At 41.8% G+C, this 17,690-nt stretch overlaps 1 protein-coding gene and 1 long non-coding RNA gene across 6 annotated transcripts in view; one reads left to right on the top strand and one right to left on the bottom strand.

Moving 5' to 3' along the window:
- Nucleotides 1-667: 667 nt before the first annotated feature.
- Nucleotides 668-1,686, bottom strand: LOC138062552 (uncharacterized). 2 transcript variants are annotated; one of them, XR_011136518.1, is made up of 2 exons: nt 1,531-1,686; nt 668-973 (listed from the first exon to the last, which is right to left on the bottom strand). It is a non-coding gene; the product is annotated as an uncharacterized lncRNA (long non-coding RNA). The 2 variants fall into 2 exon arrangements; XR_011136517.1 differs by having other exon boundaries at nt 1,535-1,686.
- A 95-nt stretch (nt 1,687-1,781) lies between these two features.
- The window catches only part of DIP2B (disco interacting protein 2 homolog B), a 72,976-nt gene continuing 57,067 nt past the window's right edge, over nt 1,782-17,690 (top strand). For 2 of the 4 annotated variants that reach the window (XM_068921538.1, XM_068921536.1), the window contains exon 1: nt 1,785-2,007. In XM_068921538.1, coding sequence (XP_068777639.1) covers nt 1,917-2,007 — 91 coding nt within the window. In that variant the 5' untranslated portion in view covers nt 1,785-1,916. Of the gene's footprint in view, nt 2,008-17,690 lie in introns of all 4 variants that reach the window. The other 2 variants (XM_068921535.1, XM_068921537.1) reach the window with 2 other exon arrangements.

Raw genomic sequence — 17,690 nt, 5'->3', positions numbered from 1 at the left:
TTGGTGCAGTTTTAGCAGTAGGTTTAAAAAAAAAAAAAAAGTAACCCACCCTATTAACCAAGAGAGAAAGATGATACTGTGGCAGATCAGTAGCAAATAAGTGACTTAATCAATGCTTTACTGTAGTTAAATAGCTATGGCCTTACTACTTTGTCAATATCTGCTTAATTGTCTTGAAAATGTCTGCTATTTTTACTGTTACCCAAGTGAATGTTCACCTGGGGTAAAATATCTGGTATGTACAGATGATATTTTAAATTTGTAAAACGCGCCATTGTATTACAGATGATGCAACAGAAATGCACTTCGGGGGGAAATTGCTTCTGATAAGTTTTTTTGTAAATCCTTGATTACTACAGATATGCAATAGAATTTTTGTTTCTAATGTTGATATTTCCTTCTGAAACATAAGATTGTTGCCATTAATCTGAATGATTTATCATGCTCTTTGTGTGTATATATTACATATAGTCTGAGCTTCCTTTAGGATGGTACATGATTTTGATTTGTTGTAGTATTTTTAGTTGGCTCTTCTCTTAAGTGCCTTTAGCATAGGCACTTCAAGAGGTTAATTGAGTCTGTTTTTAATGTACAGTTGGGAGGACTTGAAATGGAGTTAAATCGACCTATTTCTGAAAAATCCATCTGCAAACTAACCTGTAACAACTTTAAAATTTTATATTTAAGAACCAGAGGTTTATTTTTATGGAGCTTCAGTTATGGATACAGTTTCCAAAAATGCAACTTCAAAATGTAAACAGACTGTGCATAAATGGTTTTTGTTCTAATTTTTATAGAATACAAAATATTCAGATAATATATTGAGCTCACGTTACTACAGACATCTTGATCCTCCCAGATGAATCCAGCTTCCCCTTGGCATTTATGATCTCTCTTCAAAGCGGTAGGGTTTCAGGGAAAGGAGAAAAAGCAACCTCTCTGGCTTCTAGACTCTGTCTGTTCTGGTATATTCCTGTTGTCAAAATTGTCCAAAAGAAGACTTGTGTAAAGTAGGTTCATGCTTTAAATGTTAAAATGATAATACATGTATTTGTATTTGTTTTTGACATTGCCAAGGTGCTATGGGAAATTGAAATAACAGTTAGAAAAATAAAGCTGATTTAAAAGAAAAGGAGAAAGAGGAAAAAAGAAAAAAAAAAGTCCTGTTTGAAGTGAAGGGCACGTTCTGTGGGGGGCGGGGGGGGCCCTTTCCCCTGAGGTGACGGTTGGGGGCCGCACGCGCTTCCCCCCCCCCGCCCTTCCCCTCTGTGAGGGGCCGCGCGCGCTCCGCTTCCCCCCCCCCCGTGAGGGGCCGCGCGCGCTCCGCTTCCCCCCCCCCCGCGCCTTTCCCCTCTGTGAGGGGCCGCGCGCGCTCCGCTTCCCCCCCCCCCCCGTGAGGGGCCGCGCGCGCTCCGCTTCCCTTCTCTTCCCCCCCCCCCCGCGCCCTTCCCCTCTGTGAGGGGCCGCGCGCGCTCCGCTTCCCTTCCTGCCCCTTCCCTCCTGTGAGGGGCCGCGCTGAGGCGTCTCTACCTACACCGCGGTCGCCGCGGCGCCCGGTCTCCTGAGCGCTGCTCCTGCGGCGGAGGAGGCAGCCCCGGCGCGGACACGGGAGGAACCGGCCCCGCCTTGAGGCCCTGCGGGCCGGAGCCGTGCGGCTGCGACGCAGGGCCGGCGGGGGGCGCAAGGCCCCAGGTGGGGGGGGGGGAGGCGGAGGTGCGAGTGCGGGGCCGGGCCGCCGGGGGGCGCGCGGATGGGGGCGGGGCGCGGCCGGCCCCCGCCCCGTCACGTGACGGCGGCGCTGAGGCGCAGCATGGCGGAGGTGGCGGCCGCTCCCGCGATCCGGAGCCTCCGGCGTTGAGCCGGAGCCGCGCCGAGCCGGCGGTCGGGCCTGTCCCTTCCCCTCACCCCCGCCCGCCATGGCCGAGCCGGCGGCGGCGGCGGGCGTCTCCTCCCTGCCTCGCGAGGTCCGCGAGCAGCTGGCCGAGCTGGAGCTGGAGCTCTCCGAAGGTGAGGGGCGCCGCCTGCCCTGCCCTGGGGGCGGCGGAGGGGCCGGGGGCAGCGGGAGGCGGCCGCGAGCGAGGCTCCGAGGAGCGGCGGGTGGCGGAGGCCCCGTGAGAGCGGGGGGGCTGCGTGGGGAGGGGGGAGTGGGTGTCGCGTGCTTTGTTTCTGCGTGGGGAAAGTCCCCTTCCTGGCGCCGTCCCCCTCCTTGTGCTCTTCCGAGGGGATCCTGCTTAGGGGGTGGGGAGGGGGATCCCTTCTCGTGTCCCGTTTTCCACAGTTTCTAAGCTCTTCCCCTGAGGATACAGGGCGGGGAGGAGGCTCTTGGGACAGTCGGTGGTTCCGGGGAGGGGGAGGGGAGCGACGGAATTTCAGCAAAATAGTGAAGATTTCGCCCAGCGTTCTCCTCGTTTTGTGAATAAGTTGTTTTGCGTAGCTATCGTCAGCACAGAGTTTATGTTTTTTGCAGAGAACAACACCGAGTAAACTTGTTTCCGTTTCCGCACGGGTATATCTTCCCTGGTGTCTAAGATGCCTCTTTGTGGTAAAAATCTCTCACGAAGTTGTAGGGTGAGAGATGAATTTGGGGGTAGAGGGTGAAGGTTGCAGAGCAGGTAGCTCTGTTTTGCGTATCTTGAAATGCCCTAGTTCCATCGAGGTACTGAACTCGATGCCGTATCGATGGCTTGCCAGGAGGTTTCACTGCGTAGCTGCAATAATCTCCTTTAGCCCTAAAATTTATGAAAAATCAAGTTACAGTAGCATCTTTCTTTGGTCTGTCACTTTGTCCCAGACCGTTCAATGTATAAAGGAGATCTTTTTGCAGTTTTGAAGATTAGGAATGGATTCACTGAGCTTCTGGGTGCTGTCAGCTCCCACTGCCTGCATTGGTATGTTGTACTTAATGTTTTGCAGGATGCAAACACTGCAGTAATGCTTTTTTAGCATAAGTCGTTTGTAATTAAAATTTTATTGCTAGCTGTTTTTTATTAAATGTTTTTCAGATATATTTATTGTAGACGCTTAAGGAAAGTGATAATCCTCTCTGGGGTTTGCTTTTGGGTGCCCCATGATAACAAAGAACTACAGAACATTCTTTTACGTTGCTCAGAAATATAAGATGAAATAACTTTTTGTGAAGAATTTACTGAATCTTTTAGTGCTGTTTAAGCATTTGCTTTGTAGTTTCTAAAACTCATTTCTTGTGGTACTAAAGGCCCATTACAATTTGACCTCTTACTGTATAGTACTGTGTTTTTTTTTTTTTAATCCTTTTGCTAGAATGGCTGGTTGAGACATCATGCTAATTAGTAACAAGCTTCTTTAATAACTCCCGAGTTACAGAGTAAAGTTTCCTGTGTTTTATATGTAATTCTGTAAATCTTAAATTCACTATTAGTGTACAAATTTAATAGATAATACACTTATTAAAAAAATTAGGTGTTTGTTGTGCAAATCACTTTCTCTCTCCAAAAGCCATCAGTACAAGGACTCTTACGTGACTGTGGCCTCAAGCTCCTTGGAAACATCTTTCACAATGTCGCTGAGATAACTGAGGATCTGACCTGTAGAGTGGAGGAGCTGAGTGAGCAGTGAAGGACTGTCAGCACACGTTTCTTGAAAAAATAGACCCTAGTTTGTGAGATTTAAGCTTAAAGATGTTAAGGTGTATGTATGCATTGTTCCAGTGAGTATAACCGTGGATCTATTGACAGTAAACAATATTGAATAGTAGTGTTTTATTAAAAAGGCAGTAGTGGTTCATATTAAACTAATTAACGTTGCTCAGATAAGAACACTTAAGCACCCCCTTTGTGGTAGCTTCATTTGATAGTCTAGTATGTGAATGTTTCTGTCAGGGTTTCTGAATAAGAACAGCTTATTCAGGGGAGGAATTGCGCCTTTTCTGAATGTGAATGCCTTACGCAGGAGAGGAACTGCACCTGCAATGAGTTCATGCAAGTAGGCCAGGATCCCTGATGGTGGGGATTGCGAGACTGCTCTGTTCTTGATGTAGGATGTTATGTTGGGCAGCATCTGAGCTGACTATTTGAAAGATAGCTTCAGATGCAGTCAGACTGCAGGCTAGTAGTGTAAACAAATTGTGTGCTAAGCCTCAGAGCTAGCTTTATGCAGGGCTAGGTTACCATTAATTAACACAGTTTAGAGAACTTGTAACAATATGGGGGAAAATACAGCATTAATATCTTATCTGGCATTGTGCTTGTGAAGGATGCTGTGTCAGCATGTAGAATGCAAAGTGTAACAGAAGGATTAGTTTAATACATGCTTGAAATAGAAATCATAGTTTGCTGTGATGTGAACCATGAGGCTTTCTACAGGAACAATCTGTGCGGACAGAGGAGCAGGGCTAATTATACCTCTGCCATCTCTGGATGAGCTCCTGACTGAGCCTTGTGGTCAGAATGGAAGTAACAGTAGTCCCATTCCTGAATACATTTAAAACTTCTAAGTAAAAATAGTGGAATGTGTTTCAGGAAACAAACTCCTCATTAGTAGAGATGGCACTTTTTTTTTTCTTAGTCTTTCACTGTGCATCTTTATTGGCCTCAGCGATTTGTTTGAGTCAAACTCATTTATTTCTAAATGAGTTTGGATAAGAATTCAGTTGTCTTCTATCGGCTTGAAATACATTATACCCAACTCTTAAACAGCATACTTCACGGGAGATGTCTAATTTCCTCACAGAAGAAATCAATGTTGTTGCCTCCAATTAAAAATTTTGAATAACAATAATTGTATATAAACAATGAATTAAGAGCTGGAACTGTGTGAGTGACCTACTGATTACTCATGTTTTCCTTCTTTTCTCACTTTCAGATTTTTTTCTTTTTTTCTAGTGCTTTTCTTCATCTGTCAGTAACACCCACATTATGCATCCCTAATGATGGGTAGGGCTATCTTTGTATTTGCATCTGCTTCTTCTTAATGAGTTAAAGTGCCAAGGATATTAACTTTGAAGGAGACTTACCCCCACCAGTGGCTGAGGCTCAAAAGAATGAACAGGTTTCATGTTTCTGTAAGTAACAGGAACTCGGTTTTGCACCTTTGGGGGTTGAACTGCAGCTGTGTGTGAAGGTGCCTTTGTATCCACTGTATGATGCTGTTTCTTAAAATGTTTGCAGTTTGTGCTAATAAAGGCCCAGAGCATGGTAAATGTTTGAATTCTGCCTATGCTTGGTTTAAAATGTTAGCATTAAAGCACTTTAGTGCTCATGTTGGGGATGTCTAGTTATTTCTGTGCTTTTGGGCTGAAATTCTCAAGCTGCTTCTCTCGTATTAACATCATCACAGCAACGTTAATAAAGCTAAGAAATTTTGAAATAATCACATTCAAAGGTTCTAATTATGCATGTTAAGTAGATTTGTGTTATGCAGTACGTGTTTTGAAGCTGTTGTACCATTTGTGTGGTTAAATTTCTTCTCCTAGTACAGCATAGATGGTGGTATTACATGAGCTTTTGCTTTGAAAGTAGGACAGCTGTCTCCCAGACTGTGCTGTATGGGCTAACTTGCCTCTGAGAGGGTTAAGTGTTCTCATAAAGAGCTTATTTGGCTGCCAGTTTTTGTCTGACTATGGTTTGTCTTGTCTGATATTTTTCAGTAGTAAATGGATGTCAGTGGAGTGAACTTCACTTTGTGACATCTATGAAAGTATGAGGTAAAGGAGGCGGGGGGGAATTCCACTGAGTAATAAGGAAGAATTTCCCCTGTTGGCGGTTCAGGCCCTGGAACATAATTTGAGTCTCTTCTGGCTTATGTGACAGGGTTATCATATCATTGCTCTTGCTTCATGGATTGAAGGAGCTAGTTTCTGTTTACTTCTCTGGTTAAACATACATTTGGCTGTCTGGTTTGTGATTTTGTGTGGGTGTTTCTGGGAATGGCTTCATGCACCTGTGTGTGTTACTTTCAGAGCTGATTGTCTCTTACTGAAGAATTGAGGCTCTATATGCAGAGGAAGGCTTTGCATTAGGATTTCCAGAAGCAGAAGAAATAGCAAGGATGGTGGCATGTTTGGAAAAAGTAGTATCAGCAAAATGGTTGAAACCCAGGTCTGAAGGCCTGCCAGATAGGATTGAATCTTACTGGAAGAAAACATGTTGACTCAGGCAAGTGGGTAGAGTCTTTATTTTGTTTGGCTTGAAAAATTCCCATGGAATCATGGTGTTTTTCTGTTCTTTTGAAAATTGTGCGTTTTGGTTTTCATTCTTTGATTACCAGGCACCTTTCAAAGGGGGTGAGTGGGTTTTATTTTTCTGTTTTATTTTTCTTTCTTTTTTCTTCAGATTAACTGAAGAACAGAATTTAAGTAGACTGGAGAAGAGTCAAGTGAAGGAATTGTCCGAGTAAGGACTGCTTATGTAGATTTTGCTGAGTGGGCAGAAAGGTTTCCCTTCAGTTCCTTCCCTAGCGTTCAGAGGGGAACTATGGCTGTAGCAGGGTTGAATTTGAAGGTTGAAGAAGAGCTTATGAACATAAGCAAGTCGAATCTGATTGTCTTGTAGCTAGCAGGACTTACAGGTGGGTTTTGTGCGTTTATGCAGCATCTCACCCACAAGTCTTGCATTAGGCAAAACTAGTAATGGGAAAGCTTTTGTGTTGCTTCCTTAATTTACCTGCAGGACTGACAGCTGATGGGTACCAGATCTGCTGAGACATCTGTGTATGGCTTTGACATAGTCGTTCTGTATGCAGCCAACAAAGGTACAGTTTTGAGGCAGCGCTTTGAAATGCATAAAATTCCTTTTGGAGCATGTTATAAGGGAGTGTTTACGCAGATCCAGAGATCATCATTCCTGCCTTGTTTAGCCTTATAAAGATTCCGATAAGAGCCTTCACTTCTGAAGATATTGTATTTTCTTAAGCCTTACTACCCAGGAAAAAGTGACGCAAGTGTGGTAGTACATGGGTTCCTTGCAATGTCTGTGGCTCGGAGGAAAAGGAAATACTGCTCAAGTCATGCTTGACAAGAGGAGCAAAGTAACAAATCTTTCCTATCGCCAGTGCATCACACAGAAGGCCCGTAAGATGGTCGCAAATTTATACTATGCAGATGGTCAAAGCAGAATGATGAAAACGCTTAAGGGTTGGATAGAGTGAGTTAAGAGAAGAGAGTATTGCAAGAAATGTTTTGGCTAGACTTGTGACTGGGAGGTAGGTGTTGCTGGTGGTATGTGATTGAAGCATGCAAATATGATGAAGTAAAAGAAGTTTTTTTTGGAGAATCCAGATTGGAATAATAAAGAATAACAAGAGCTAAAGAATGTGCATATTTTTGTATTCTCCCTTTTATACTTAGGAAATGAGGAGTGAGGTTTTGGGGGGGAGAGTTTTTGTTTTAAGCTGTAGCTCTGACCCTTTGCCTTGGGGAGAGGAGGAAATTAGAGGCTTTGGAAAGAGTCTTCCACCTCCTCCCTGATAGCTTCTCTGAAGCCTTGCTGTAGTTGGAACCAATTTTCCTCTGCTGGATGGAGGGGACATCTGGTAGCAATGATTCCTGGTTTGTCTTTCTGAGCGTTACTATTTCTAGTGTGGATGATACTTGCAGTTTCATCTGGATTCTTAGGCTAGAAGTGTTAATCAGGCCTTTTAGCCTAACACATCTGTGTTAAGTCTCCTCTGTGTTCTTTTTTATCATGCCCTAGCTAACTGATTTTCAGTTTTCCATTTTAAATTCTGTAGCGTGAAACGTTGAATGGTGAATGTGATAGATGGTGGCATAACTGCATGGAGGCAAATTGCTGATCTTTCAAACACACATGGACAGTACTTGAATCTCCGTAGAAAAGAATGCATGCAGAGGACCCCTCATGTTTCCAGTTCGGTTGTAATGTTGTGGAAAGGGTAGTGGGTTCCTTCCTGATTCCCTCCATCTGATTAGTTTTTGTCATGAAGCATTTTATTCATTGGATTTATCATGTTTGTTCAGGGACAAGTTTCAGAAGCCAAAGAGTGAACTAATGGTGAGGAGTCCCAGAGGTGCAAGCAGAAGCTGAATAGTTTCCTGTTTTGATTTGCTTCAAATATAATGTTCAGATAATTTCTTAAAATGGTTTTCTCTAAACTGCATGCCTCAAAGTTATAAAAAGCATTTCCTGAATCTCACAGTGAGTTACTCAGCTTCTGTAGCCCAGGCTCTTTGGACTTGGCTGGATAGACAGGAATTGAAACATTTTCTGTTAAGTTTGAGTCAATCCAAAATTTTTCTTAGGGCTCATGAAATCAGGGAAGAGTCATCAGGCTGGGAGATCTCATTGTATTAATTAGAATGGAAGAGTCTTAAATTTGCACCATGTGTGAGGGGAAACCGTGATTTATAGCTAACGGATGCTCTGCAGGCAGTAGCATTCCATCTGTTACACAAATTTTGCCATTACATTTTGATGAAAAGTCTTAGGAAAAGCCTCACACCTGTATTTCTCATTCTGAATGATGTTTGGCAGTAGTAGGTTATTACTGTCTCCTGCTTTTTTTTTTTTTTTTTGAGTAAAATACCTTTTTTAAATCAAGTTTGCATAACTTTTTTCCAAACTTAAAAGCTAAGAGTATCTGAAATAGTGCCTAATCTCTGCTGCTTGTATTCTATGGTTATACCAAAGACAGTCAGAATAATAGTAACTTAACTTGTCCTTTTTACTGTAGCAAGCACCTCATTTTATTTAGCGTAACTTAAGCTGCTTAAAAAGGAAAACAACTTGCTTAAAGTTTTAATGCTTCTCTGCCAAAACAACCTTTTAAAATTCTTGTTTTGAAAATTGCTGATACGAAGTAGGTCTTTCTGGGCTTTGAATTCTGTGGGGATGGGAGCCTACAGAGCATGCATTAATATATTTTGGGGGCCCAGGATGTGAGTTACTGCCTCAGTGATCAGCAACTGAGCCTTTCAGAATTGTTCCCCAGCAGTCAGGCAACCTGCTTTCACCAGCCCATGTCCCTGGGGAGCAAAAACAACCAAAAGAATTGTATCTCTGCCTGATAAAATTAGGTCTTCTGTAATCTCTCTCAGAACAGCCGGATGGCTAGCTGCCTTGAAAAACATATGTTTTAATGCAGGAATAATGCATTCCATTTAGGATGGCTATAGCCGTGGGAGCTGGTTGACTTAGTGGATAAAGCACTCCCATTTTGCCTCTGGGATCAGGACTAATGTCAAACATCAGGTCTAAAGTGCAGCATGAAAAAGGCTTGTCTAGGATGTTTTTCCTGTCTTTGACTCCTAACAGGGATGCTGTTCCTGTACGTTAATCCTAAAGGAGTTTGAGAACTAAACTGTCCTATTACTGGAAATAAAGCATAAATTGCAAGGAAGAGGATTTAGTGCTTATGCTTCTAGACTGTAGCTCACTCTGCATGAAGAAAACTTATTTAAGAATAGCAGTGTTGGTATTCCGCCAATACAAGTTTCTAATAAATTCCTTTAAGAGAAGCACGAGTAATTGGCTGCAAGAAACAACAAACAGGTTAGCAGCCTGGGTGTTAGTTCTGCTCTGTCCCTGACTCTCCTAACAGAGCTGCTCTGCACAGAGGAAAGACGCCAGTATCATTACAGCTGCCCACATCTCTCTAGTGCAGACAAAGCCTACTGTTCTGCTGGGAACTGACTGATCATGTGATACTTAAAGCTCCTCCTTTCTAGCTGCTGAGTTTCATTAAAGGAAGCTAAGAATAAGTATTTTCCCAGTAATGTTTTTCCATGTGAGCAATTGCTGTCGCTGCCACAAGCATGTTCTGTGGCTGAACGTGTGGTTGAACTGTGCTGTTGTCAATAGGAAGGCGGGTGACCAGGAAGGCAAGCTGTTCACGTGAGACAAGCCATGGAAGATTACGGAAGCGCTAAGTTTGGAGCATACACTCAAGTTGTGACAGGTCATTTGGTCACAGAATTGAAGGGTATGATCTAAAGTGGGAATGAGACAGCAGATAAAGTGCCAGGTTGAGAGCTGGAAGACGCGATGGCAGTTCCTATCTGCGTGGCTTCAATTATGTAGCTTTGCAGCCACCGTTCCAGAAAGGGTAGAGTCAGATGAGGACGTGTTAAGGAAAGTTTTATGTTGCCTGCTGGTCCATCTGTGCCTTTACTGCAGCAACTCTTCATTTAGAATGGTGATTAATCTTTGAAATGAAGAGCTGTTTCAAGATGAAGCACCTTTTTTGGAAAAACTGTAATTTGCTCCCTGGGAACAGAAGAAAATGCATGTATGTCAATATGGATGTTCTGATAAGATGGTTTTCTTTGCCTAGTCATTGTGTCTTCATCATCACCTTTCACTGTAATTACCCGGGAGAAACTGTGTGCCTGTTTGGAAACAATGATCCCATAGATACCTTAAGGAGACTGTGAGGGGAGAAAGGGGTTTTTAAGCCTTCTGGTTACTTTCTAGAAAGAGGTATGAGCAAGGTTAACAAACAGTTGCAAAAGGTCACTATTTGCCTTTCTGTCAAAACAGCAAGATCTGTAGCTAGCGCAGTTTTGCGTTGAATAGCAGCAGCTGACGTTCTTGTTCGCAATGTGCATTGTCACTGTGGTAAGGAGAATGAGTTACTCCTGAGAGCTGGGAAGTGACATGGCAAATTCCAGGCTATGATTATTCACCGTGCGGTGGAGAGCCGAGTCAGGCGATCAGCATGAGAGATAAAACATCCTTGATCCTCAGCATTCTGGTGGAAGAATAAACAGAGCTACAGCTTATTAAACTGTGATGTCATTCTTTATTTTTCTTAATTGGATATGAAAGGTAAATGCCTATTAAAGGTGTTCCATTTCTGGTGTTAAAAAAAGATTGTTACATGCCCCATGGGGATGATTCTAGCAAAGTAACAATTAGGTTGGTTAAATGCAGGACTTCTAACTCTGTCTTCTGTTTGTGTATGTGACAGAAGGGTATTGCTGAAAAGTTTGCTTCAGATGATCCCTTATTGCATCTCCAAGCTAGAGAAGAGCATATATGTTCCTGTGGTGCATCCTCGAGTATTATAGCCTTGGTTTCATAACAAAGCTTTGGGCAGTAATACTGGCTCAAGGTATTCTCACTTCTTAACACTTTATTCTTTGCTGTTGTGGAGAGCATAGTCACCCCAGCTGTGCAATCTGTGGAGCTGTATGATGAACTGGAGAGGGGAGCTGATTGAATTTTTAAGAATGCAAGTTTCTCTGTCTCTTCCTCCCCCCCCCCCTTTTTTTTTAAAAGTATGGAACTATTTACTTTGCTTTGTGTGCAGTGAAACACTTGTAGTTAATCAAATTTAGAAATGATCTTTGTAGAGATTTTTTTTTTTTAATTTTTGTGGCAGTCCTGGGAAAAAATACTGAAGTCTGACCTGTGTTAAAAGAAAGTAGAACAACAGTAAAGTGCACATGTAAATGTTTTTCAGGACTGAGACCTTTGTTTATTCTTAGGGCAGAAACTTAAAAGTGATCCCTTGTGGATTTAAAAAAAAAAAAGTGAACAATTCTTATTGTAATTGGAATGAAAAACTTCATACTTCTGCAAATTTGGATTGGAAGTCACTTCAGTGAAAAGCGGGAAGTATTGTTATTTTCAGTTCACAGACAGGAAATTGAGATGCACAGAGGTGAGGTGACTTGGTCAGTCCCACAAATCAGCAGCAGAGCTGGGAACAGAACTGAGATCTTTTGACATTCAGCCCTCTGCTCTGTGGAAGAGAGGGTGTATTACCCGACTTGAAACATGCAGTCTGATCAACTGGTAAATGGATGTCTGTATAGTGTGCTGAGAGTTTGCATGTCCTTTAAAAGATGTAGTTAATCTGAGAATTAATTATGCCAGTGATGCTACGTTTCAGTTGAACACAGATTGATTTAAATTGACTGTATTGTTGGAATTTCTGAAAGATACGTTTTCCAAGTGGAAGAGTTTTTCAGCATAACTTATGTTTTCTTGTCATCTTTAAATTCTTGAGTGCCTCTTTAAAATGTCCTGAAGTTTAAAAGTTCTATGTTGCAGAAGATTTGGTTATTGAGCCCTAAGCAGGGAGAATCATGGATGAAGACGAAGCAAATGAGTCAGATATAAATAATCCTATTATGTCTTGGCTGCAGCCACACCTAGAAACCTTGAACAAACATCGCTGTTCTGTTTAGTTATTCCTGTGTTTGATACACTTTACTTGTTAAATCCTGTTTTTAAAATTGCAGCATGTAAAAATTGTGTAGGACTAGTCACTTATTGTTAAATACTTGTGAATGTTTTAGTAAGTTTGATTAGAGACACAGATGCCTGTGACAGCACATAAGTTCATTCACTGTCATGTTTCCCCCAAAGAAAAAAAAAATCTTAGAGTTGGTGTTGATTTAAAAGGCTTTTTTGCATTCGACCTTTAAAAAATGTCTAGCTAGAATAGCAAACAGGAAGATGTAATTACCCTTTGGCTTTTCTGTATCAAAAGATTGATCACTGTATCGAGCTGTGGTAAAACATTTTTAGTAGCATGGAAGGTATAAAGAAAAGGTTTGGGATCTTGTAAAATTTGAGGGAGCCCTGAAGTCTTGTCTGTTAAGCATGGCTGTCGTTAATTCCAAGGGTTATTTTTTAATAGAGGTTAGGGTTTATTTGTTGGTCCTTCTCCAAACACGTACCATTTGCTTTACATTGTTCTTTTGTACTGACTGCTCTCCTTTGGGCTTTGTATGTGACCTATGGAATGTGATACTCTGGCTGAAAAGAGTTGTAGAGATTTATCTTATGCATGCTTACCTGCAGTAATCCTTCTCAGTTTATCAGTGCTGCGGTGTGACAGCTCATGATATTCAACCCATGTGTTTCCCTGGAGTGAGAAGATAATTCCTTGTTTTAAACCTGATCAAGAAAGCCAAGTAGACTAAAGGTTCACGTACAGGCAGCTCTTCAGGGGCTTATCTGTGAAGGCTCCCTCTCATCTGCATTTAATGTGTAGCAAAGGCAACACTTTCTTTTCTCACCTTCTAGAGATGGAAGTGGGTACAGCAAAGCAACAAAACGAAAGAGGGCACACAGATATAGTAAGGTGGATGGTGGTGATGAAGTTATCCGTGCTGTGCCGGATGCCATAACTTGGCCTTTTCTCCCAGGAAAGTAATTAATTCTTGTGTTCTGTTGCTTAAAATTACAGAATACCTTCCTGTGAACAATAGAATGGTGTGAAAGAGACACAGACGTGTTGTACAGCACTGCAGGCACACTTCTTTTCCAGCGGAGACAGAACTATTTGGGCAGAAGGATAAAAGGAAAGACTTGGCATGGAAAACTGGGGAAGGAGTAAATAGTCTTCTATTAGAATTGAGTTTGGCTTCAGGTTATGAAAGATCTGGCAACAGTACAGCTTAGAATGTGTTTGCTACTTTCTTTTGCCCTTGCCCTGCGAGGGGCCAACCTCTCAGTTACACTGGTACAGCTGTCCATGGGTCTGTGTTGTGAACTGGATCGTGGGGCTGACGGGCTTAAAAAAATTAACAGTATTGAACAGTATTGCTGTTGAATATTTGACATGACGAGAGGATAGCCTGCAGAGTATTTCAGGAAAGGAAGAATGAAAGGAACTGATGAAGTGGAGAGATTTGGGAGATGTAAGATTTTGGGAGGAGGGGAGTGTGTGTCTGTTTTCTGTCATTCTACTGTTAATTTTGTGTTTGGTCTTGGCCTTGCTCTTTCTCTTTTCTGTAAGCTAGCTTTTCATTTTCAACTCTGCTATTGCATCTGGAAGGCAGGTTGAGGAAATATCTAGGTACCTTACAGAAGGCAAAATACTGTCAGTTGAAAGGATAGAAGGGAAAGAGTGATGTTTACTTGTTGAGCAGAACCAGCAGCATCTAATTCTGAGATATCAGCTGCAGTTCAGAAGTCGTCAGAACTACTGTGGCAGACTTGACCTGAAATAGTAATCTTTGTTTCAGATAGCATTTTCCCAAAGGCTCTTAAATGATTGTTAGCTAAATGCAAGAATAGCTTATGTTTTCTGTGGCTGAAATGTGGCGAAAAGTCTCCAAGAGTTATTGTCGCATGCAAGCAAGCTAGCAGTTGGATTGCTTCCAGATTTTAAAGGGATTGTTTGAAGCTATGTCATAGATTCCTAATTGAAAGGTAAATTTCTGCTCCTTCACCACGTTCTGCCTCAAGCAATTGCAGACAGCATCTCTCTTCCTAACTCACTAAACCAGTTAATGTTTGAGCTTTGAGCATGTCTGCTATTTTAAGTGTTATGTACTGTTAGGTACAGAAATGAGGAGGACTGTGTTGGTTGTTCCAGGGAGTTACCTCGTGAAGGGGAAAAGCTGACTTGGGTTTCCTGTGATATCCTTTACTTCTGATTGTGCAGGGTGCAAATTCAAAGCCACCCTGTGTTATCTATGGATGGAGGCGCATATGAAAAGGAAGAAGGCAGCTAGGCTAGGGCAGCTTGCCAATTGCTTAAAGCCTTTGTTAGAGACTAAAGGAAACCTGCGCCCATTTAGGCACTAGTACAGCCTCAGGGGCTTTCTTGGCCTCATATGTAAAGGAGATGAAGGCAGCCGCATGGAAACGATTGCATACTTTTGCATGTCAGTCTACATTAGCTCTTTAGGCTTTGGTGGTTGTGTTTCGATACTAAGATCTTGTGTGTAATTCTCAGGATTTTCATCCTGTGCGTCTGTCAGTATAGCACTTAATCCATTTGGTGCCCCTAAATCATTAGGAAAGTATCTTCTGCACAAGGATGCCTGCAAAACTGGTCTCTTGTCATTGAACTGTTCAGAGCCTGCATGTGACTCTTCATCCTGATCACAAGGAAAGGGATGTCTCCAATGGTCGGGCTTTTGCTGTCCTGTCTCTGGGAAGGGTATCTGCCTCTGTGGTGACTGGTTTCTTCTTGTGATAAATTCCTTGTTCTCAGTTTGTTGTGTGCTGAAATAAAATGGAGACACCCAAACTCAAGTCTCAAACTTCAATTATAAGCCAATGCAATTAAAAAATGGGCATACTTTTATTCTCTGATCTGCACTGTTCTGCCATTTCCTTTCCCTCTGCATGGAAAGAAGGTTTTGGAGTAACTTATAGCTGTTACAACAGTGCCTTAAGAATCCCTAGGTAAAGTACTGTCTGCTGTAGTTGAAGAGTTGACTTCTGCAGACTGTGTTTATGGGCTAGTTTGTTTTTTTTCCTTTAAAGCTTATAACATAGACTATTCAATCATTATCTGGGCAGAGCACAACTAATATAGGTATCACTTCAGAAAACTGTAATGCAGGTGTCAAGTTGTGAGCACGTTCTATGTTTGTGGCTTTTGTGTGTTTGTATATTTGTCATGAAGATGATAGCTACCTGAGGATCACTCTTGGATTTCAGGAGAAGTTTTGTTGTCTCTTCCTCTGGCAGACTTGGCTGGGGTTAGGTGGGACATCTGTCCAGAGTTTCTTGAAAAGACTCTGAGGTACTACCTTCTACAAGGGAGGTATTACAAATACTCCAAATTGGCTGTCACTGACAAAGCAGGTTACCCTGAGAAATTTATTTTGTCTGGTTGTTTTTTTGTGTGTAATAGTGTCTTGTGCTTCTAGAACACCAAACACTTGAGAAGAAATGATCCTGTTGTGCAAGAGATATTGAAGAGAAGTAGTTGCTTTATTTCCCAAACGTCATTATTTCTCTTAGGAGTCTGTTAAGTAGCATGGCACAAATTTAACTTATATGAAACATATGGAGTCAGCAGACAAGTTTTACTGAACAAATTGGAGGGCAGCATTCCAAACCAATGCCTGTTGTCTGCATTTCTCCTTTTTCAGGGTTTTTGCTTTATTGCAAGCTTTCTATTTGGACTTTAGTTCTCTAGTTTTTCTTTCTTGGCAGAATGTCTTGTCTTAAATTACTGCTGTCAACACTTCCTTAGCCCTTCCTGCTTCTCTCTCCCTGCCCAAATGTGTAGTGCTGTCTGTGGTGCTTCAGATTGCTACAGAAAGACCACTTCGTTTGTAGTCAAAAGCGAATCCTGCTGCATATAATATTTTATAAAAGAAGCTACAAGCCTCACCCTGTTAACATTACATTGACACACTCATTTTGTAAACATTGTAGTGCTCTTTGAAATTGCTAGTATCTAGTGATTATGGCTTAGTTAGGAATAACAACAGATGGTTAATATGCAAGTACTTTTTAATGTTGTCATCTATAGCAGAAATACTGAAACCACTGATGACCACAGAGAGCATGGATGCTAACATGAATAATAAGCCAGTGTCTTCAGACGCTAGGCTTCAGATGGCTAGACCACAGTATACTGTTTCCAGGTTTTAGAAGAGGTAGAACTCCTGCAGTTACTACGTTTGAGGTAAAGGCCTGGAAAGTCCCTGCCTTCTTTACTACCCCAAATAAGGATGGAATAAAACCGTGGCCATCAGATAACTTTGCCAGTGTCACGTTGTGGAGCTGAAAAAGCAGCTTTACCGAACACCTGCAGTTACCCTTTGTACCCTGCATTCAGTTGTCGCTTCCCTCATGTTTTCTCAGCAGGCATAACGTGAGTTGGAATCGGAGACTTCCGTGTCCCCACTGGTAGTTTTAAGAGAAGTCTGTCTTTATTCCCTCTGCAATTCTTAGCTTGCTTTTTCTGATGATGCTTTTGTTAAGTGGTGTTCCCCTCCCTTTCTGGACACTTTGCAGTTGTGTATTCTTAAATTTTACTCTATCCCTACCTAAAGAGAATTTGGCTAGCACTTCAGCTTTTTTCCAGTAAAAACCATAGGGTTCACATTCTTGGGATTCTGTTTTGCGTGGGAATCCAGGAAGGCTAGATATTTTTTGCTTAGAAATACAAACAGGCTAATACTGTTAGAGCTAATGCTAATAGGAAATACACGAGTAAAGATTAGTACCTTATTTAAAGTCATGCTGCTTATACCTTTGAGGGAGATTGGCTATTGTTAAGAAAAACTGCACGGTCACCTTTGCATTAAATTTATTATAGAATGAGAAATAAAAATATGATCTCATTCTCATTAAAATTAAGTAACTGATGTCACCGCTCAATTAAAAGATTTTCTTGGGAGTTTTTGTCAAGGCATTCCAGATTGTTATTAAGACCTGACGAACTAGGCATTCTTAAAGTGGAGGGAATAGGGATATAATTCGCTGTTAACAAACTGAAAGGTAAGGGAGCGTCTTAAAGAAACACGTAACTAGCAAAAACAAACAAACAAACAAAACCCCTCAAACTATGGTACAGTACTGCTATCGATGTCCTTTTCCTTTATGGAAAGTTTTCCTCTTGAAGTTAGATTAAGTCAAAGCAAAATTCTGAAATAGAGTTGAATATATTCTTCTAAATGTGCTCGTCTTTCCAGGTACCTAGCTTGAAGAGTGTTCTGAATATGAATGGACATCAAAAGTGGGACTTTGAAGGGAGGGATTCTAATTTTATCTTCAACACAATTTGGTTGGTTTGTTTGTGTTTTTTTCTCATCATGCTAAACATAACTGTAAGGCCAGTCCAGTACTGAGAGTCTTTTGGCTGTGCTTTTCGTTATCTGGCATTATAACAATTAACTGTTGCTACTAGTTTACTGTGAATATATTTTGTTGCTTATTGCTTTTTCAACAGCCTGCAGTTCCCGACCTGTACAGCTATAGCCTGCTTTTTTCCTGTTCTATTCATAATACCATCTAGTATGTTTTAACTAAAGAAGTATGCCTGTTTGCAAG

This window comes from Struthio camelus, chromosome 28, assembly GCF_040807025.1.
Source record: "Struthio camelus isolate bStrCam1 chromosome 28, bStrCam1.hap1, whole genome shotgun sequence".
NCBI classification, from domain to species: Eukaryota; Metazoa; Chordata; class Aves; order Struthioniformes; family Struthionidae; genus Struthio; species Struthio camelus.
The sequence above is the reverse complement of the archived record's forward strand: the minus strand, read 5'-3'. Positions and strand labels throughout refer to the sequence as shown.